General features: G+C 44.9%; 1 protein-coding gene across 4 annotated transcripts in view; it reads right to left on the bottom strand.

Annotated features, from left to right (window-relative positions):
• Nucleotides 1-19,016, bottom strand: part of LOC143219093 (MICOS complex subunit Mic60-like) — a 73,903-nt gene that overhangs the window by 44,049 nt on the left and 10,838 nt on the right. For all 4 annotated transcript variants that reach the window (XM_076444899.1, XM_076444900.1, XM_076444898.1 and 1 more), the window contains one exon: nt 15,635-15,863. In XM_076444899.1, the coding sequence (XP_076301014.1) occupies nt 15,635-15,863 (229 nt within the window). The remainder of the gene's footprint in view (nt 1-15,634; nt 15,864-19,016) is intronic.

Below are 19,016 nucleotides of genomic sequence, written 5' to 3'. Positions count from 1 at the left end.
CGAATTAACAATCTCAATCAAGTTTTTCCCCTTCGACCAACCCCCGTCCGCCAGCGACACTCCACGTCCCATATTTTCTTAGCTAATCCCATTCCGCTTTCAACCCCCAGATCACCACCGACTCCATTTTTTTCACGGTCAATCTAATCGGCGCGGCGCCCTGCTTTACAGTTCAAGTGATTTCGTCTTTATTTCGTCTGTGTTTAGCATATTTCGTTCATCGATAATTTGAAAAAATCGAAAGGACAGTGTTGTTGGTCTAGATTTTTCATTTCGGAGAATCGAGGATGGTTCTGCCGTTTCTTATCCGGCATTCTGCTATCCGTTTCATATCGAATCGAAGTAACGATGCGGCTGACGCATGGTGAAAGGGGTCGAACGACGAGCAGCCGCGATTAAATCGATTTCCCGTCGACACACACCGACTCTTTTCCGAGTCGGCGAAATGGCAAATCCGCCGCGGAACGCGTAAACCCGACCGAAAACAGCTTCCCTATCCGACCGGCTGGTTTCAGCCAGCAACGGATTTCGGGTTTCGCTGTTGCGACCGGTTTGCACTGACACCCGCAACGCAGCAACCCTCTGTCACCGGGTCACAGGCAAATTAACACTGAAAATGCCAACCGGTGCGTTTCGCTTTTACCTTAATACCGCTTCTCGTTCGTGCGCGTTTAACATCTCCCTCGCTCCTCAGATTTATCGAAACCGACAGATCTCGACGAAAAAAAATTTCAAAGTAAATTATTACGCAAACAATGCATCCGCGGATGGTTAATGGTCGGGGCACAAAATAACAAAGTTCGGGGTGTGACTTGTATTATAATCTTCTCTATATATAAAAATGCAGTGCTGATTCATTCACTCACTCACTGATCAACGCCCAGGCTAAACCCTTGGACCTAGAAAGCTGAAATGTTGCACAGAGGTTTCCTTTAGGATCTATACAAGGGATAAGAAAGGATATTTCGAAATTCAACCTCCAAGGGGGTGAAAAGGGGTTGCAACGTTTGTATGAGGAATATTTTGTTCGTGGTCGGATTTGCTTGAAACTTGGTCTTAATGCTCTTTGATACAATTAATCAAACACCTATTTCGACATTTTAAAAAATTCAACCCCTAATGGGTTGCAAAGGGGATGCAACGTTTATATAACGTCTATATAAATAAAATCTATCTATCTATATGTATAAAAAGACAATCCTGACTCACTCACTCACCGACTAACGCCCAGGCTAAACCCTTGGACCTAGAAAGCTGAAATTTTGCACAGAGGTTTCCTTTATGTGATCTATACAAGGGATAAGAAAGGATATTTCGAAATTCAACCTCCAAGGGGGTGAAAAGGGGTTGCAACGTTTGTATAAGGAATATTTTGTTCGTGGTCGGATTTACTTCATACGTGGTCTTAATGCTCTTTGATACAATTAATCAAACACCTGTTTCGGCATTTTGAAAAATTCGACCTCTAAGGGGGTGAAAAGGGGTTGCAACGTTTGTATAAGGAATATTTTCTTCGTGGTCGGATTTACTTCATACGTGGTCTTAATGCTCTTTGATACAATTAATCAAACACCTGTTTCGGCATTTTGAAAAATTCGACCTCTAAGGGAGTGAAAAGGGGTTGCAACGTTTGTATGAAGAATATTCTGTTCGTGATCGGATTTGCTTGAAACTTGGTCTTAATGCTCTTTGATATAATTAATCAAACACCTGTTTCGTCATTTTAAAAAATTGATCCCCTAAGGGGGTGAAAAGGGGTTTTGAAATCTAAGATGGCGGAACCATCATATGGAGAAACAATATCAATTTCCGAGGGCATTAAACGGTTTTCTGTGCGAGCGAAGCCGCGGGCAAAAGCTAGTGTTCAATATTTTCACAAACCCAATCGTCAGAACCAACGATTGTCCGGCAGAGAAATGGCAAAATTTTGTAGTGCGAAAATCCAAGTAGATCCGATCTTTCTTGATCAGACCCGGACAAAAGGTTCGTCCCTCGATTGTCGTTATCACCGGTTCCAGCAGAATGGCAATCGTTAGCGGTCGTAAAGATCGTGTACGCGCGGCCGGGCTAATTAATTACTCGTCCGACTGCGATTCATCGGGCTCTATTGTCGGAGCCGTTAATTAATTGTAACGGGAAGAACCGTTTGAAGGGGGATGGAAGAGGAAGGGTGGTGGATAGATGATAACGCGAAACCGGTACATAGTAATAAATCTCCGTGCGGCCCGTCACACGTCGACGCGTTTTTGTTCGCGATACTTTTCCCGGAGGCCGTGTAATTATTTCGCGTGGCGGGACGAAAAAAAGAATGAAGAGGGAGAACAGTATAGAAAAGGAAGCCGCTGGTCCGGTTAACACCCGGACGGTTGGGATCGTTAATGGGTTTCTGGTTGGCCCCGTGTGTGCTACCATCTCCCCCACCCCCTGGTCAGTTTAATTACCCCTTTAATCGGGCCGCGTCGTTTCGCAGGGAATCTGTTCCCTGGGATATCGCACGGTCTTGCTCTCGAGAGCGAACTCTCTTTGACCCGGGCGAAGTTTACTCGGCTCCGGGGTCGGAAAAACCTGGGATTTCACACCACCGGCCAAAAAAGAAGAATGGACCGTCTTGGCTCCGCCGCCCGCGCCGCACAGTGGGCAATTTGGTCGAAACTCGATTCAAAATCAAAGAACTTTCGATCGAAATGAGGTAGAGCGATGAAATTTTTTAAAAATTAAAGCTGAAATTTTGCAGAATATGGGAAAAATAGGGAGATTATGGTACGAACGTTTTTTAACCTTGAGAAAATTCGTTGAACATGTAGAATTTCAAGAAATCGATTTGGCAATGTCCCGAGGTCGTAGACAAATTTTGCGTGAAAAAATCTACGGGAAATCAAGTACAGCATGTTCAAAAAATTTTTTTCCGCGCGTGGTATTGGAAAAACCACAATTTTCTTGAAATTGTGCAAGTTTAACGAATTTTCTCAAGGTTAAAAAACGTTCTTACCATAATCTCCCTATTTTCCTATATTCTGCAAAGTTTCAGCTTTAATTTAAAAAAATTTCATCGCTCTACCTCATTTCTATCGAAAGTTCTTTGATTTTGAATCGAGTTTCGATCAAATTGCCCACTGTACGCCGTCGGGTGCCTGTTTAAAATCGCGGTCGACCTGTGGTCGGAATTAAATGGCTGCTTAGAAACGCGGAGAGCTGTCCGTTCGGGGTAAGGGGGATCTTTCCTTTTACTTTTAACCCTTGTGTAGTCAACCGAAATCTATAGATTATTTAAAACCTTTCTGTGTTTAACATGTTTGCAGAAATTCTCATTATAAGACTATAAATTAATATACTAGCGATTAAAGAATGGACACTCCGAGAAATTTTGTAATACCTTTTAGAGGAACATTAACAAATTGTTGAAAGAAATACAGTAAATGGATGCCGGTTCACAACGCAAGGATTAAGACGAACATTCTGAATAAATCGGGAGGTGAAGGTGCCCCGGGTAAACTTCCGGGAAGAAAGTATACGGAACCTAATTTGTGAACGAATAATTCGTATATAAATGAATTTTCCAGAGTCGCCGGATGAGGGGAAAAAGTTACCCGCTCTCGGCCAGTACCGGATTAGTCACGTGACATTTCCTCGTCGCAGAAGAGGAACGGTAGAGTGGGGATACAATTAAGGACAAAGAGGTTACGACTATAGCTGCGAAGAAAATAAAGCGTGTTATAAAATATTAAGAAAAAAATACAAAATGATCCCAGTCCAGTAAGAGAAATTGTAACAGTGTGGGGAAAGAAAATTCTGCAAGATGTCGAAATGAACTATAAACGGATAGAGCAACAGATAGGTTCGGAAACCGCTCTCGAATAAAAGAACAGAATGCAACGACCGGTGAAACCCGCGGTAGCGATCGCTATCCGCGGAATGATTGCGAAATGTCCGTGGCCCCTGCTCCGCCGGGAATAACACCAATTCCTTCCAGCTCTTTTCCCCGCGTGGCACGCACCGCGGCGATTAATTACGCGAGTAATTAAGCGGACCGTGTCCAGAAATTACGGGCGTTATTCGATTTGTCAATTAGCGCCGGCGGGGCGGACGGGGGCGGCTGCACTTGTGCGGCGGGGCACGATGACACCTGGGAAAACCACACTGCCGTTTTTCGACACCGTTTATCACCTAACGGCAAGCACGCACACGCAAAAAGAGACCCGGCGATCTCTGCGGTTCCGGTGTGCTGCTATTCGCGGGAGACAAAATCAGCTCGAAAACACGTCGCCCGTCGAGGATGGTACAGGTGCACGCCACAGATAACGGGGAATTCGAGCGATTTTCCCGGGATTTTACCGAATATTCAAATCGCATGATTTTTGCCCGGTAATTATGGCCGAGTTTTTCCGCTCGTGAATCACATTTCGTTCTGCGTGCGATATCTAGTGATGAATATGCGCACGCCGCTATCTTCGTAAAACATTATGCTCGAAAACGAAATTTCTGATTCTCCAAAAATCGGGAAATGAACTGCGACACTTTCGTTGGAGGATCTAGTAAAGAAATAAACTTAGTCCCATTTGGAAGCTGGAGGTTTCTAGTTTCAAACACCGACATGGTTCACACTCTTCTCCCCGGTAAATATTCTGGCGGCCGAAGAAGCTTTCCGCGATTCATCCGTGCACGAAGAGACTTCCAAAGGGGTTGGGAAACAGTCGAGCAGACATCATCCCCTTCGCCGGCCTCTGGTAGCAATCAATTCCTCGAATCCGACCACTGACGTCAGAAGATTCCGCCGAAACAAAAAGGGTTCTCGCCGTCAGAGAAGACCCGGTATTTTCCTCCTCGTCTTCCCAATTTTCGAGTCGGCACGCAACGCTGGATTTACAGTCCGGGCGTAAAAAAAGGAAAGGAAGTTTGAAACGAGCGAGCTGACGCCGGTTAACTACTTCCCACGTCATATTTCTGGGGGATTTACGATTCCTTCAGGTAACGTCTTCTTCTTCTTCTTCTAGAACGTCTATCTCGCCGTCGCTTATCCGCCTCTTCGTTTCTTTCGCGTTTGTTATACAGGACCGCCCCTCGACGTGGCTGGGGATTGAAACACGAGCTTAAAGAGGATCGACGCAACCCTGACACGAAAATCAACGTTCACTGCGATCGCAGTGGGACACACGGATTTTTATCCGCACCGTAAATTCCCTGCTCCTGTCGACTTTCGCGCTTGATACCAGAGACAGAGCTGAATCGCGGGTTACGGTGATTTAAACGATAGTATTGGATGATCGCTGAAACTTGTACACGATCTTCGCAGACCTCCTTCGAATATTTTCATTTTACATTATAAATGTGTTTCTTCTATCGATCGTATTTGCTGATAATAAATTTTAAAATGTTTTCGGCGCAACGGTTCGATCGTTTATTACGAATTATAAAGCAACTTTGCTAATTGTCAAACAGAATCAACGTTTCGATCCCACTAATATTCGGACACTCTTAAAAACACCGTAACTTTTCAAATATTGGACTATGCGACTTGAACTTTTTTGGAAATCTAGAGCAATTAGTTTACTACAGGATGTGAAAAGAAATTTTTTCAAAAATTGCATTTGACCGGAATTGTAAAGGAAATACTAAATGTTGCATTTTACAACTTTTTTATGCGGGTCTATATTGAAATTTTGAAAAATATGTTTTGTAGATCTGTGTGGGTTATATGCATTGTGAAAGTTTCATCGAAATCGGCTGAAGACAGTCATTGAAAGATGTAAGAATTCTTAGATTTACTGCTGTTATAGGCCAAAAATCGTGAAAATCTGCAATTTGTTACCATCTTTAAACGCTTGTAGCGCATTGCAACGTCGACCGATTTTGACGAAATTTTCAGGATATGTTTCATTTGAAACAGATCTACAAAACGTATTTTTTAAATTTTCAATATAGGCCAACATAAAAAAGTTGTAAAATGGATCTTTTAGTATTTTCTCTACAATTCCGACCAATCGCAATTTTCGAAAAAATTTCTCTTCACATCCTGTAGTGAACTAAGTGCTCTAGCTTCCGAAAAAAGTTTGAATCTCGTATAGTCGAATATTAAAAAGATTATCGCGTTTTCTAGAGCGTCCGAATATTAATGGGAGTCACTGTATTTGAATCGAGTTTGTAAATTAAATATGTTGTTGTACTTTTACATTATAATCTGAAATTCCTAAATGACGGAACTGGAGGTTTTTCCGAACAGTTTAAACAGTTTCAGAACGCCGACAGAGATTTTTATTTTGCTCTGCGCCAGAAAGAACTTCGATAAAACAAACGAGGCTATGCTCGTCCGGAACTCGGTGAATTAGTCCATAAAAATGGATACGCGCATCAACCTCCACACGCTTCAATCTCCAAAATAGTCGACGGTTTGTCGCAGTATATTTGTGTCATTTCCGCGGAGGACTTTCGCATCGTGACAGGGAAAAAAAATTTCGAAAGGTCAGGAAAATCGAAGAAAACACGGCCGCCTGTGTGCCATTATTTATTTCGCGCGGGATCTTTTTTCATCCCCCGGACCCATTCGACCCTCCACAATACGAGCGTCCGACACGAACCGAGGGGACCGGGCGAGGGAGGACACTTTGAAACTCGTTACAAGATTTATGCGCGTTTCGCGCCTCTAAAAGCGAACAGGTACCGGGAGGACACTGAGGAGGAAAAGGAACGCGAGAAATGTCACGCACACGGGCTCTTAAACTGATGCACGGGGGGAAAAAACCGGAAATTCTTTGGGCCGATGAAAAATTGAGAGGTGATGTTCACGTGCTCTGCTGGAGCTTTTGAGAATTTTTTCCTCGCCTCCATTGGCTTTGTCGTTGAATTATAGTGGCACGTATATGGAGAATTTCAAATTTAAACGGCGCGCATGCTAAAGGTAAGCACTTTTTACTAGATTAAAATAAAAATCCACTTTCAATACTTTCGAGAAAATCAAAGCGGTATCTTCAGAGGACAAAGGGTCGAAACAAAATGAAGTCTGACTAAAATCCGAGCGCCAGAAGCGCAAACGCGGAGGAACCACGCGGAATAATGAACCAGCTTTCTCCACTTTCCATGGGACGGTTGAAAAAAGATTCTTTAATAAATGAAACAAAGTTCCGCTTGATTCAGATTTTCTAAAACACTCGACAAGGCTGGCGAACACGGTCCGCGCGCCCCGCGTCGCTCTTGTGAAATTTTAATGTCCGGAAAAGGAGCACTGCAATGTTTGGTAGCATCAGAACTTCCACCGTTGCAGCCCGGTTTATTTCACGTCTCGTCCGCTGCATACTGATGCGGGGGGAAAAAACAACGATAAAGAAGAGGATCAAACGGAATTCAGGCCAGCTGTTTATCATGTTCGATTTTGGAGCTGCCTTGAAATCCAAGAAAGATTGCGGGCGACCATGAAAATTCGGTCTCGAGATCTTTTAAGAGAAAGAATGAAAGTGGAAGCTTCGAACTTTACAATGAACGTAGATTCTCTGTGTTTTTGTACTAAATTACAGCAGTTAGAACACGTCCGAAACTTTTCGAAAATCGGGATCTCTGCGTGCCAACACTTTTTGCGACCGTCGTACGTCAAACCGAAAGGGTTAATCTCGGGAATCGTTCCTCTACTTGTTGAGCGGAACGGGGCTTTGTTAGCGCTGCCAAGTCGGTTTTTTTTTTGTGCCACGGAGGAAAATGTCGGAAACTTTGGAACAACCGTCGTCCCGCAGGATGCACCGCTCGGTCTGAAGTTACAAGCGGTTTCCGCGGTTCATCCGCGGGCCAGAGGGATAACGCGTGCCCGACGCGGAAAACTGGCCGACACGCTCGAAGAAGACAGCATTCCACCTTTCTGCGTTTTCGGACCAGTCGCGGCACCGGAAACTTCGGAAAACTATGCCCCGGGCCGCTCGATAATGTCGGCCGATATGCCGGCAGCTGAATAATTGAATTCGACTCGAACGAATTGTAAAACGAGTATCACGAATTGTGGATAGACGCTGTCGGCCGTTGTCGGTTTAATGGGAAATGTCGTTACGTCGATGGACCCTCCGTTTACCTTTCCATGGAACCGTGGAAGTGCGGAATAACAATTGTCTCGTAAAACAATATGAACGAGAAAGTCAAAAATGTATTTTTTAAATATTATTCAATATAGATTGTAAAAGCTAGTCCTTAATGGGTGTTCCAATATGTGAGCTGTGCGACGTTCGCAGCAGACCAATCTCCTGCCCGCGTAACGCCCCTCTTCCCCCTCCAGCAGTCCCGCGGCGTTCGCATAGGCTGCTCAGGGTCACGTGACGCGTGATTCAAATGTAGTAGGTGGTCCGACGGAGGCAGCGAATGCGGAGCAATGGAATAAGTGCGGCAGAAGGATTCTAATCTTCGGAACGTGTACACTAGGCCAAGGTTTTCAAACGTTCTTGTCGGTTTCGATAGTTCCTCGTTATTTATGGCCCAGAATAGCGAATAAATTTTACCTCGCTTACTTCTCGTAAGATAACGCGATTTTATTGATCGGATAGGCCCGAAAACGACGTTCGATCGGTTCGTCCGAGGCCGACGCGGCGGCTGCATTCTCCCGAATAATCGTCGGGCTTTTATCGGTTTCGCCGCCGCCTAACGATTATTTTTTGCTCCCCTCTCCGCTCTTCTCTTCCATTCGAATTTTCTCGGTTTTTTTTTTGTCGTCGGTTTTCATTGCCCGGTCCCGAGCACGGGGGATCCGTGGAAATCGCGTCACGGAATTTTTACGGCCGCTTGGATAAATCCGCGCCGACGAGGATAATGGCCCGTCCGGCCGGGAACGATGGGAAATCAAAAAGCACGGAGGGACGCCGACGCCGACGCCGACGCCGCCGCGGTGACGAAATTGATTGGCCCATATCGACGGAGAGATTGTCGTTGCGGCTTTTTGATGGGCCGTCGAGTGACGTTTATTGCTTGCAAAAATGTTTCCCGCCGTCTCGCAGCGTCGCCACGCCCCAACCACTGACTCCCAAGTCTTCGGACATTAACGAACAGCAACGGATCGCTTCGAGTCGAGCACATATCATTTCCGAAACAACGACGACGTCGATGTCGCTCGCGTCATTCATCTACATCATTTTAATGATGTTCCAAATTTCAATTCATGCAAATGGTTTTCGTTTTAGCCACAAGGAATCTTAGTGACCCGAAACGAATTCGTTCCATTTTTATCCGGCGAACAATAAAAATAGAAACTTTTGCGAACAAGCGTTGGAAAGTCACGGCAGAGAAGCGCGTTCGATTCCGGCGCGTGCAATATTGCAGATTTATCCGCGAGAGGTAACCATTTTTTTGTCGGCCGTCATTTTTCGTTAGCTTTTTGCGGATTTCCATCGTTTCCCCGATTACTCCAATATTTACAGGTGCGCGATACGATTTCGAAACATTTAACCAGAAGGCCAACCGGAGATTAATCGACACGGGTCTACAGTTCAAAGCACTTCCCACGGAACTGGATCCAGCAACCAGCTTCTCTCTCTCTCTCCTCTCCTTGTCCTGGGAGGAATAATCTGTCACCGCAGAACAGACGATTCATTTCGCTACGGAGATAAATCACCCGAGATAACCTTCCAGGCAAATATCCAGGACAACGGGGCCAATAAAAATTGATATCGTACGAGTTAAGGGTTACCTGGACTGCCCTCCCTGCTTGACCTTTGAGAAAATGCTTGGACAAAAAATGTGGAACGTAATTGATAATTTTAAATTAATTTCCGGAGACGCGGTCTCGTCGATTTCACAAAGCGCAATAATCACAAATGATCCAATTGATTTTGATCCCACTGAAACTCCAAAGTGGAGAGAAAAAGTATTTCGTTCCAGTTTTGCTGAAATCGCCCATGAACATGCAAATGTCCATAAATATTCACAACCCAGCCGTGCCACTCGCGATGTTTCAAATGTTTGCTCAAACGAACAGTGCAGTAAACTTTTCGAAAATATTCCTTCCCTCCGCGATCATTTCAAGGTTTTAATCATACGAGCTTGTTTAAATGTTTATGCAACAACGTCGGGCAGTACAGACACCCAAATTGCCATTATAAATACATTCAAACTTGCAGAATATTAGAACGAGATCGCCAAAAGTATATCCATGAAACGGAAGAAGACCGTTCACCAAAATTACGTCCTAGCCCAAATAGTCAATTCTAATGAACCGAAGGATACACCAGCGGACGCATGCTAACGTTCGCATAACAGTTTCAAGAAAATGTGCTTGCAGTTCGAGAGGAAACGATAGTCTCGATTTTCCGACGGTTCCGGGATAGATCGGATCTAGCAGGATCACGCAGCAATTTCGATTTCTTTCCATCTTCATGGAAATCCTTTCAAAATCCGGTTATCCGCGTGATGACCCGCATTTAATACTCGAACGCAAATCGGAATCGCGCCGCCGTATCTCACGCGGGGAGCGCTGTTTCTTCGAGAACTGACTGTGCAAGTTTGCCTTCTTATACAACGGTTGCTCCTCGCGAGGAATAGCCCGTTATAAAGTTTTACGGCCGCGTTTCCAGCCGAAGCGCGTGACTCTCTCCAGTTCGATTGGAATCGCCGTGGCACCGACGGACGTTTTTCTCCGATCCAAGAAAAATACTTGGCGAAACTGTCTACAAAATTCACGCCGAGAGCAGTCGAACCTCCATTATCCAAACTAATGGGTGAACTTCCGGCGAAAATCGGATTTACATTTTCCGCAGAAACCTGGACAGATAGCATCGCGCTCCTTCAATTATCAATAAATCATTTTCGGCGAAGTTCGTTCGAGGACGAAGCTGCCGAACCATTGAGTTTGCTGCATTCGATTTTTTCGTTTTACAATGGTTAAAAGAAATTAACCCCTTGCCTTGCTTTTTTATAAAATCATTCTTTTCCCTTCTACATTTTCGGGGATAAAGATGTTTGAACCACTGTAACCGTAAAGAAAATGGTACGGCAAAATAATGTAGTTTTCTAAACATGCAACAAAGTTTGCCTGGAACAGATCCGAGACTTCCCGAAGGTTAATGGTTCCTCGTGTTCCCGAGCAAACACAGCCAGTGTCAAGGAGACAGTTCCCTCGGAAAAGAAGCCGCGCCATAAATTGACTGTTCGGTGAAACGGTGTGTTTTAAATTACCATCGGCAGACCGGAAAGTTGGAATGACTCGTCACCGTGCTGTAACAGTAGGATGGCCCTTAATGGCAGCCCCGAGGGACCAACGCCGGCAAGTTATAATTGCGACACATGCTGAATACGTTAGTTGGTTTTATGGTCTCGTAAAACCGCGACACGCGAATCTATTTCCTTCTTTGTTTTCTGTTTTCTCTTTTCTCGAAAACTAATCCAGCGCCATTATACCGGCCCGCGCGGATTTATTGCCGATGTTTTTGTACATCGGCTCATTTGGAAACTTCGCCGACTGGTTAACACGGGACCGTTCGCCGTCTTCTTTATTTTCTATCCGGGAACTCTGGCGTTTGATGGATGGACCGTGGACGGAAACGATATTGAACCACTGTCCCGGTTGCGCTCCGATCGCTCCGAAGCTTTTATTGTGGCCGATGCTCGAAACTTTCGAGTATAATTTTACGGCTAGTAAAATATTACTCGAGCACCGGTCTCTCGGCGAAAACGTTACCCGCTTGCTATAACAATGCTGTGCTTAATAGTTTCACTGCGACATCAATCATTTATAGGTGACGCGATTTTAAGTAGGTATCTAACATGTGTGCTATTGTCAGGAATTTTTTTCAGGATAACCAGCGAGTTAAAAAATCCCATTTTTGCGGTGATGTTGACATAACTGTGAACTTTATCCTCCATTTTTCTCAAGTGGAAACATTTTCGAATGGCAGAGATATTCACTGTTTTCGGAACGGTCATTGTTGGCAGAAATTGAAACTTGATTTCAATTTAAATTGGAAGATAAAGTAAGATAAATAAGGGGTCTCTGCGAAGTCGGTGAAATTTAACAACACGACGATAGCGGAAGACTTCGTCAGAGATAAAAAAAGAAGACTAGAAATTCGTCGTGAAATACCAGCACAGAATTGAAACAGTTTCTTAAGATACGGCACTTTCTTCGCGTCCCTTTATAGTCGGTCGCGTTTTATGAAATGTAATAAAGGGTGGCCTTTCCCTGTTTCTTATACAGGTCAGGAGATATGGATATTTTGAAAAGGGAACTCATGTGTCCGTACGTTCCAGCCGGAAATAGCCGCGAAAACTCCATAACTCGGTATAGTAATTTTTCGGACGAAGTATCGTTGCCTGGTCCCGAAGTACTCTCCATAAAAACTCGCAGAATTTTTATAGCAATTTCACGTAACAGTACAATACCTCTTTAGAACCGTTTACCACAAAATACGTGATCCCGTTCGCTGCAATTTTCCGGAAAATACCAATATCTTCTGCTACCAATTTCCTGCCGCGAGAACCTATTCTCCTTTTACAGCGTGGATCTTTGTTGCCATGATTTCCCAGGCAAAATGGGAACACGAGCGTGGCGGCGTCATTAATTGCAACGAAAAGTTTACCGTTTCTGTTACATTTAATGTTTCAATTCGCAGCACGTGATATTATATTAACAGGTCCATCGTAATGCCGATGGCAGCTCGCGTATGCATTAAAATCTGTATTATTATGCACAGTATATAAAATATGATTAAACAACGACCTCTATTATTCAGTAGTGCGTACACGGTCGTAATAACCAACAGCATCGCATCAATGAATAACCGTAATATTTAGAATTGATTAATAGACTGCGGATCTCTATGCGAAATTGTCTGCATCTAGAAAATTTATTTCTACCCCGAATAATTGTAAAAGGTTGTACAAGAAAAAATATGAAGTGCCTAGAGAATCGTATAGCCTCAAGAGAAATCGGTTTCTCGGCCTCCCACACACAGGACCAGATCCGAAGCTCAGAAAACTAATGAAATTCGAAGGACCCTGTCAAGATATTTGCAACGATTCAATATCAATAAACCCCCCTCCAACCCACGGGCGCCGCTTCAGAACCCATAAAGTTAATTAGCAGAAGCAGCAAGTCGATTTTACAAAGGCACGCTCTCGGGCAAAGTTACTTCTTTGTCCAACTCTCCAACGCAGCGAATTCAATTCCTTCGTCTTCTTTCTTCCTCTCTATCTTTCTTTCTTTTTTATCTATGTATATATAAATACCCGAGGAGCCTGTGCTCCGATTCGAAGAGTATTTCGCCGTGATCCTCTCGCGATCCCCTAACCGAGCAGAACGTCGCGCCGTGACTACTCTCCTCTTAATAAAAGTTTGCAAAGCAAAGTTTGCCCCCTCATTCGATCAATATTTTGCCAAGGCGTTGTTGACAGACTCGCTGCCTAAGTTTCCGTCTTCCCTCTCCTTTACTTTAGGTCCAGACTTATCTTGAATCTCGCCGGGAACACGATTCTTTTCCTCGATTATCTACGATTTATTTTCAGATTTTGTGCAAGTCATTCCTAGCTTACGGACGGTGGTGCGAACCGATTAGAAACCGTTCCGAGGCCCACTCGCTAAATAATTCCGCTGCGTGTAACAAATCGCAGAGGGGCGAACTTTAATAGCAGGAACGTGGAGTTCCCAATACGTTGGCTACGGAAAATATTATATCATTTCCAATACGGAGCCTACGATGCCCGAATATTAATACGATCGACCCGGGAATTCGGTCACGTAGAGCCACGCCAACATTTCCATGCTCTGTTTCTTTTCCCTCCGCGTCTTCCCTCCCCCACTGTGTTCCCGTTTCTGCGGCGAAAGTTATGGCGGCAATAAGTAAAACAGATTTCCGAGAAACTGCTCCGCCCCGAGCCTCGCGAATGATAATTTAACTTCGTTAACGTTTATGTACTTTCGCGAGTTCCTCCCCCTGACCGTCTCACCGCAGAATCTTCATTGTTTCTTTTTTTATCCCGGATCGCGAACAAACAACTGACAAAGTGAGAAATTTCTTCCTCCCCTAATGCGCTTTCAGGGCTTGATATTTCTGGACTGTTCTAATCTTTTCACCGTTCCAAATTGCACCTGCATGTTTGATCATTTCGCTAGTTAATCCGCCATGCTTAGAGGCACAGAATCTCGCTGGGAACTTTCCCGGCAACATCCTCAGCTACTCAAAGCCAATATTCACCGTAAATCTGCTGTCTTTCCTACGTGAAACCGGTCACGGAGCTTCCGAGCTCGCACGAGACACACCGTCGTGTAATCCCACTTCCGAAGAGTGTACATTTCATACCGTCCTTCTGATTTAATAAACAGAGTTCTGCGGGTCGTTCCGAAACTTCGCGATTTTCCCCGGCGGAACTTCCCCAGGCCCTTCGAGGGTCTATCGGCAGCGGAGCGACCGAAAAGTGGTTGCAATTAAAACTTCATTCAAAAAGTAATTTCCGGATGCTGCCTACTTTACTCCTGCCAGCAATCGCGAATTTATCATGCATCCAGTGACGAACCATTCGTAATACAATGTTACTGTTAAAAAATCAAAAATTTCCTGTATCAATTGCAGAAAATAGAATCCATATAAAAAATTCTTTCTTCGTCGTTGATCTGAATCAATTGAAGACGCGTCATCGAAGTCATAAACAACGAAATATTTTTGCTACTAACAATGTCAGTCTAGTAAAAGCGCAAGTGGTTACGCGACGAGCTCATTCAAGATTCCGCCAGACTTCTTGCCATCTTCTTGCAAGCAAACGTCCGCGAAGTCCTTTGTCCCCGGCCAGTAGCAACCAGACGCTTTTGTTGTTGCTCCGAGCTCCGCCCCAGCCATTATTTTCGTTCGGTGCCGCTTAATTACACAGGGCAAAAACGCGCGCCTTAAGTATTGGCGCAGTCCCGCGGTATCCCGGCTGGGGACGTTCTCCGGACGACGTTTTCGGGGACGTCCGATCCCCGGCCGGTCGTTTTTCTTTCGCTTTGTGCCGTCACGGTGCCCGAGGAAGTTAGATCGGATCGGATTAAGCCGAGTTTGCTGGCAGGACTCCCCGAGGAGGCCGATTCTCGTGAAATTAAGAGCCGCCTCCGGAAACGATTCCGTGATTAAATTTTCCTACACCGAGCCTGGAACAACACCGGCACTGTGTTCGCTTTCGGATTACCGTAATCGGGATCGGTCGCGGACTCCATTTTTCCACAATCTTGGAAACAGAAGCTTCCGGACCCGAAGATACCGATGAAATGCATTTAACGCGTTCTTTGAACTACTGAAATTCGTTTTAGAGATTGGAAAAGCGTCCGAGAAAAATAGAAAATTGTAGAAACGAGGACCACTTAAGGGTTTCTAAAATAATGCTGTTGTTGCTACGCTGCGGGAAGCTACTACTAATAAAACAAGAATTCATCGAGCAGTTCCAAGATAATTATTTAGCGACTAGGCTTGCTGTTTAAATGGGAATCGACTGGCGCGTCTGATCATGACCGACCAATTCTACTTAGTGCGAGTACTAGGACACGTGAGCCTAATTAAGCTTGTGTCCTTCAGCTCTTTGCTGTTTTCAATTGTTTCTTGTACGTACTTTGAAAAAGCCTGTACGCACGCGTTGTCTTTCTACTGTGCTACAATCTGGAAAATTGACTGGAAACCGGATTTTTCTGAGTAAACAGGTAAAGAAAACTCACCCTTGAGCGCCGACTCGAGGCCACGTAATCTGCCAACAATGGAGGCGAGCTGTGACTTGTACTTGAGACCGTCGGCCTCGGATTGTTCGTTGAGTGCACGGTTCAGGTTTCTCCCGGCCTCTTGCTCCTTCGCTTGGAGTGCCTCTCGAAGATGATCGGTGTGCACCTGTTCCTGCAACCTCAGCTGCCGTCGCATCTCGTCCCCGAACTTCTTCTGCTCCTCCAGCAACTGCCGAAAAATCATCGAAACAACATCAGTGATCGTCATCCAAACTATACATTATTTTTATGGTCTGTTCAACGTCTGTACACACTCGACAATTCTCCGTGAAACACATATGTGAATGGAATCGAGCAAAAGCAGGGAAAAAATGGCGAAATTTCGTGAAAGGGCGCGGGACACCGGGTTTAATCTAGCAACGACGAGATTTTGCAATGATAGAGCCTCGCCTCAGAGAGAGAGAGAGAGAGAGAGAGAGAGAGAGAGAGAGAGTGAGGGTGGGGGAATGATATGAAGATATTCCCGAGGAGGAAAGTGTTTCATAATATTCCGCGACTGAGCTTAATAATTCTGATCCCGTTGAAAGCATCCCCGCGACTCCGTCTTGCGTCTTATAAACTCGGGGAAATAAGGGTGCACTTGGCCCAATCTTCAACGTGAAACAACGTGAAACAAAAGGAGCGGAGCAAGCGGCAACCCGAAAGAATACACATTCCTCTTCTTTTTCTCTACATTTCTATTTTTTTTTTTTTTTTGTTTCATCCGCCTCCTTTCTCTCCTTCTCTCGCGCTATCTCTCTAAACCGAGGGACTCGATGCATTTGTTTTGTGCGCCCGTGTGCACGCCCTCATTGCCGAAAACCGTGTCTTGAAATATAAGGGGCGGTTTCGTTGAATACCTTCGGTCTTTGTGTCCTACATCGCTGTTCAATCTCACCTTCTTCCGAGCTCCTCAAACCTGATGAATTTTAACGCGTCCTTTGTCTGAAATATTCACGAGCAATCTCTCCCTCTGGGGCCTAACTGGTATTATAAATTGAATAACGTTTTAATTCGCCGGGAACGCTTCAAATCGCTTGAGAATACATTTTTCGTATTTTATCCGCCCGGGACTAGAAGCTTCAAACAGAGATCAAATGAAAATTATTCTTAATTACGTTTGTTACCGTCGCGTGTGCTACAAGCACAGAAAATTGGTGATCTCGTAGCCATAGTTGGATCGAAAGGAAATCAGTAGTCAAGGTAAATTGATGATTAGCCATATTATGTTCGTTTCAGACAGAATCACTAAGAATCCCCTTACTCAGTGATGTCTAACATGAGATTCGGAACTTAGTTAGGGAACTCCAAATCACGCTATCATCATTCCTCCCCTACCGCCATTACTTGCTCCCCTGCTACTAAGATAGAGATAGTAAATAAATACTACAGAAAAACTATTGAAAATCGGAGAATGTGCTAAGCGGAACATATTATAGTTGTGCAAAATCTTGCCCGGCCGGTTCTCATAATTTCGATAAGACAATAAACCAATTACGTTTCGCGTACGAACACCGAAGTGTGAAATTAGTTCGGGGAACTCGCATTTGCATAACAATCGCGGGACTGCGCGGTGGAACAGTGGCGATCAGATGTTAAAAGTAGCACAGGAGGCAAGCCGCGGCAAGTCTTTTCGACGGTAAATTCATGTCGCCCCTCCCCATAATTGCAAACTTCCTTCCGCGAGCCAAAGTTTCTATCTAACACCCCGATCGTTAGACCACTGTTCGCGAACAACAAGCGAAAAAAAGTCACGAAACGTAGGCAGGCTACATAGACGGAAATTACCCGCAGTCCTCGCCGCGCCGCTCTACGAACTTATCCAATTTTACAACGGTAGGTCACGTCGGAAATTAATTTTCTAGATCCAGAATGAAAGTTGCGCGCCGCGTTCGACCTCGCGGCTTTTTTTTCGTGTCGCCGCGCCGGCATTGCTACATGACGCGAGCCTGTACAACTATTCATTTACGCTACCATTACTGTCTTGATAACATCTTTCCCGGCAAGTTACCTGTGTTCTTTGCCGACTTTAATTAAATACCGCTGTACGGCGATATTATCGATAACGTACTCTCGTTTGAATTCGTCTACCAGATCCATCCAAAAATTACTATGTACAAATATATTTACTCTAAACTAACAACTCGTTTGCGAGAAAGGTCCATTCGCGTTTCTCCAGGAAAAATTCCTAGATTCTCGCGTTCTTTTTATATCGTTTATATGACTCCTTAAAACGACACAATTAATGAATTCAACGCTGCTAAATAACACTGTTTCCTTTCGCGTATCCTGTATCGTTGTAAAGTGAAATTTTTACGTTGTTCCATCAAAATCGTTCAATTATATTTTCTATTTTATCCGACGTCGTAATGTCCACGCATAATAGTCCCAGTCATTCATTGATAAAGAGCGTTCCATCGAAAACTCGATGATCCGGGAAACGCGTCTCGAGACGCGACAGGATGAACGCGAGCATAATCATACTTTTAATTATCCGCGGTTTCGCGCGGGTTGGCCTGATTGGCAAGTGACCCAGACCCCTCTGATCTGTTCTTTCCTCGTCTGGTGCTCTGTCGTCGTATTCGTCTGTCCTTCTCTCTCGCAGAATATCGTGTGTCTCGGCTCGCTTTCTGCCTGACGTACTTTATACGCGATACGCCCACGGATCCTTGTTCCTCGAACGGTTCAGGGACAGTGCCGGGACGTGCCTCTATGTACAGAAACGCCGTGTCAATAATTAACGCCCGGCCGAGCCGACAACCACCAGAGCTTGCACACCGTCATCCGGTGAAGAGAGATCATCGACAGGTCTGCGAACACCGGCAGTCCTGGTACGGCCGCAGCAAATCCTTCGATTGGCTCGGATGATGATCCCGATGATCTCTGCGAGAGGTCCCGGACCAGCCATGGTTATCCTGGACTTTCCATTAACAAGCCGCCTAATACTGGATGTCCTGGCATTTTCCGGGCTTTCAACTAGCCGTCGTTCGTCCTGCGTCGACCTTGTCGGCTCACGTTGTTATTTTGCCGGGAAGTAGCTAGTCTTTAGGCTGAACAGGATCGATCCGCGCATATGAGGATTACAGCTAGCTGTACTAATTAGTTGGTGGCCCTCCTTCGTCACGATGTTCTCTTACCAAACAACAATAACCTGAAATCGAAAGTGTCTGTCTGCCAATTCCTCTATTCCCGAGAATTTGAAATTCATTAACTCTATCTGGAACAACACCCCAAAATGAAAGTCGCATGTCAAACACGCTTCCTGCATAAAACAGCAACAGGGCGAGAGAAATTTGCAAACAAATCGTTCGCAAGGAGTTTCTTCCCATTGGTTCTTCTGTTC

This window comes from Lasioglossum baleicum, unplaced genomic scaffold (genome assembly GCF_051020765.1).
Source record: "Lasioglossum baleicum unplaced genomic scaffold, iyLasBale1 scaffold0021, whole genome shotgun sequence".
In the NCBI taxonomy this organism is placed as follows: Eukaryota; Metazoa; Arthropoda; class Insecta; order Hymenoptera; family Halictidae; genus Lasioglossum; species Lasioglossum baleicum.
Note: the sequence above shows the minus strand (reverse complement) of the source record. Positions and strands in the feature narration are given on the sequence as shown.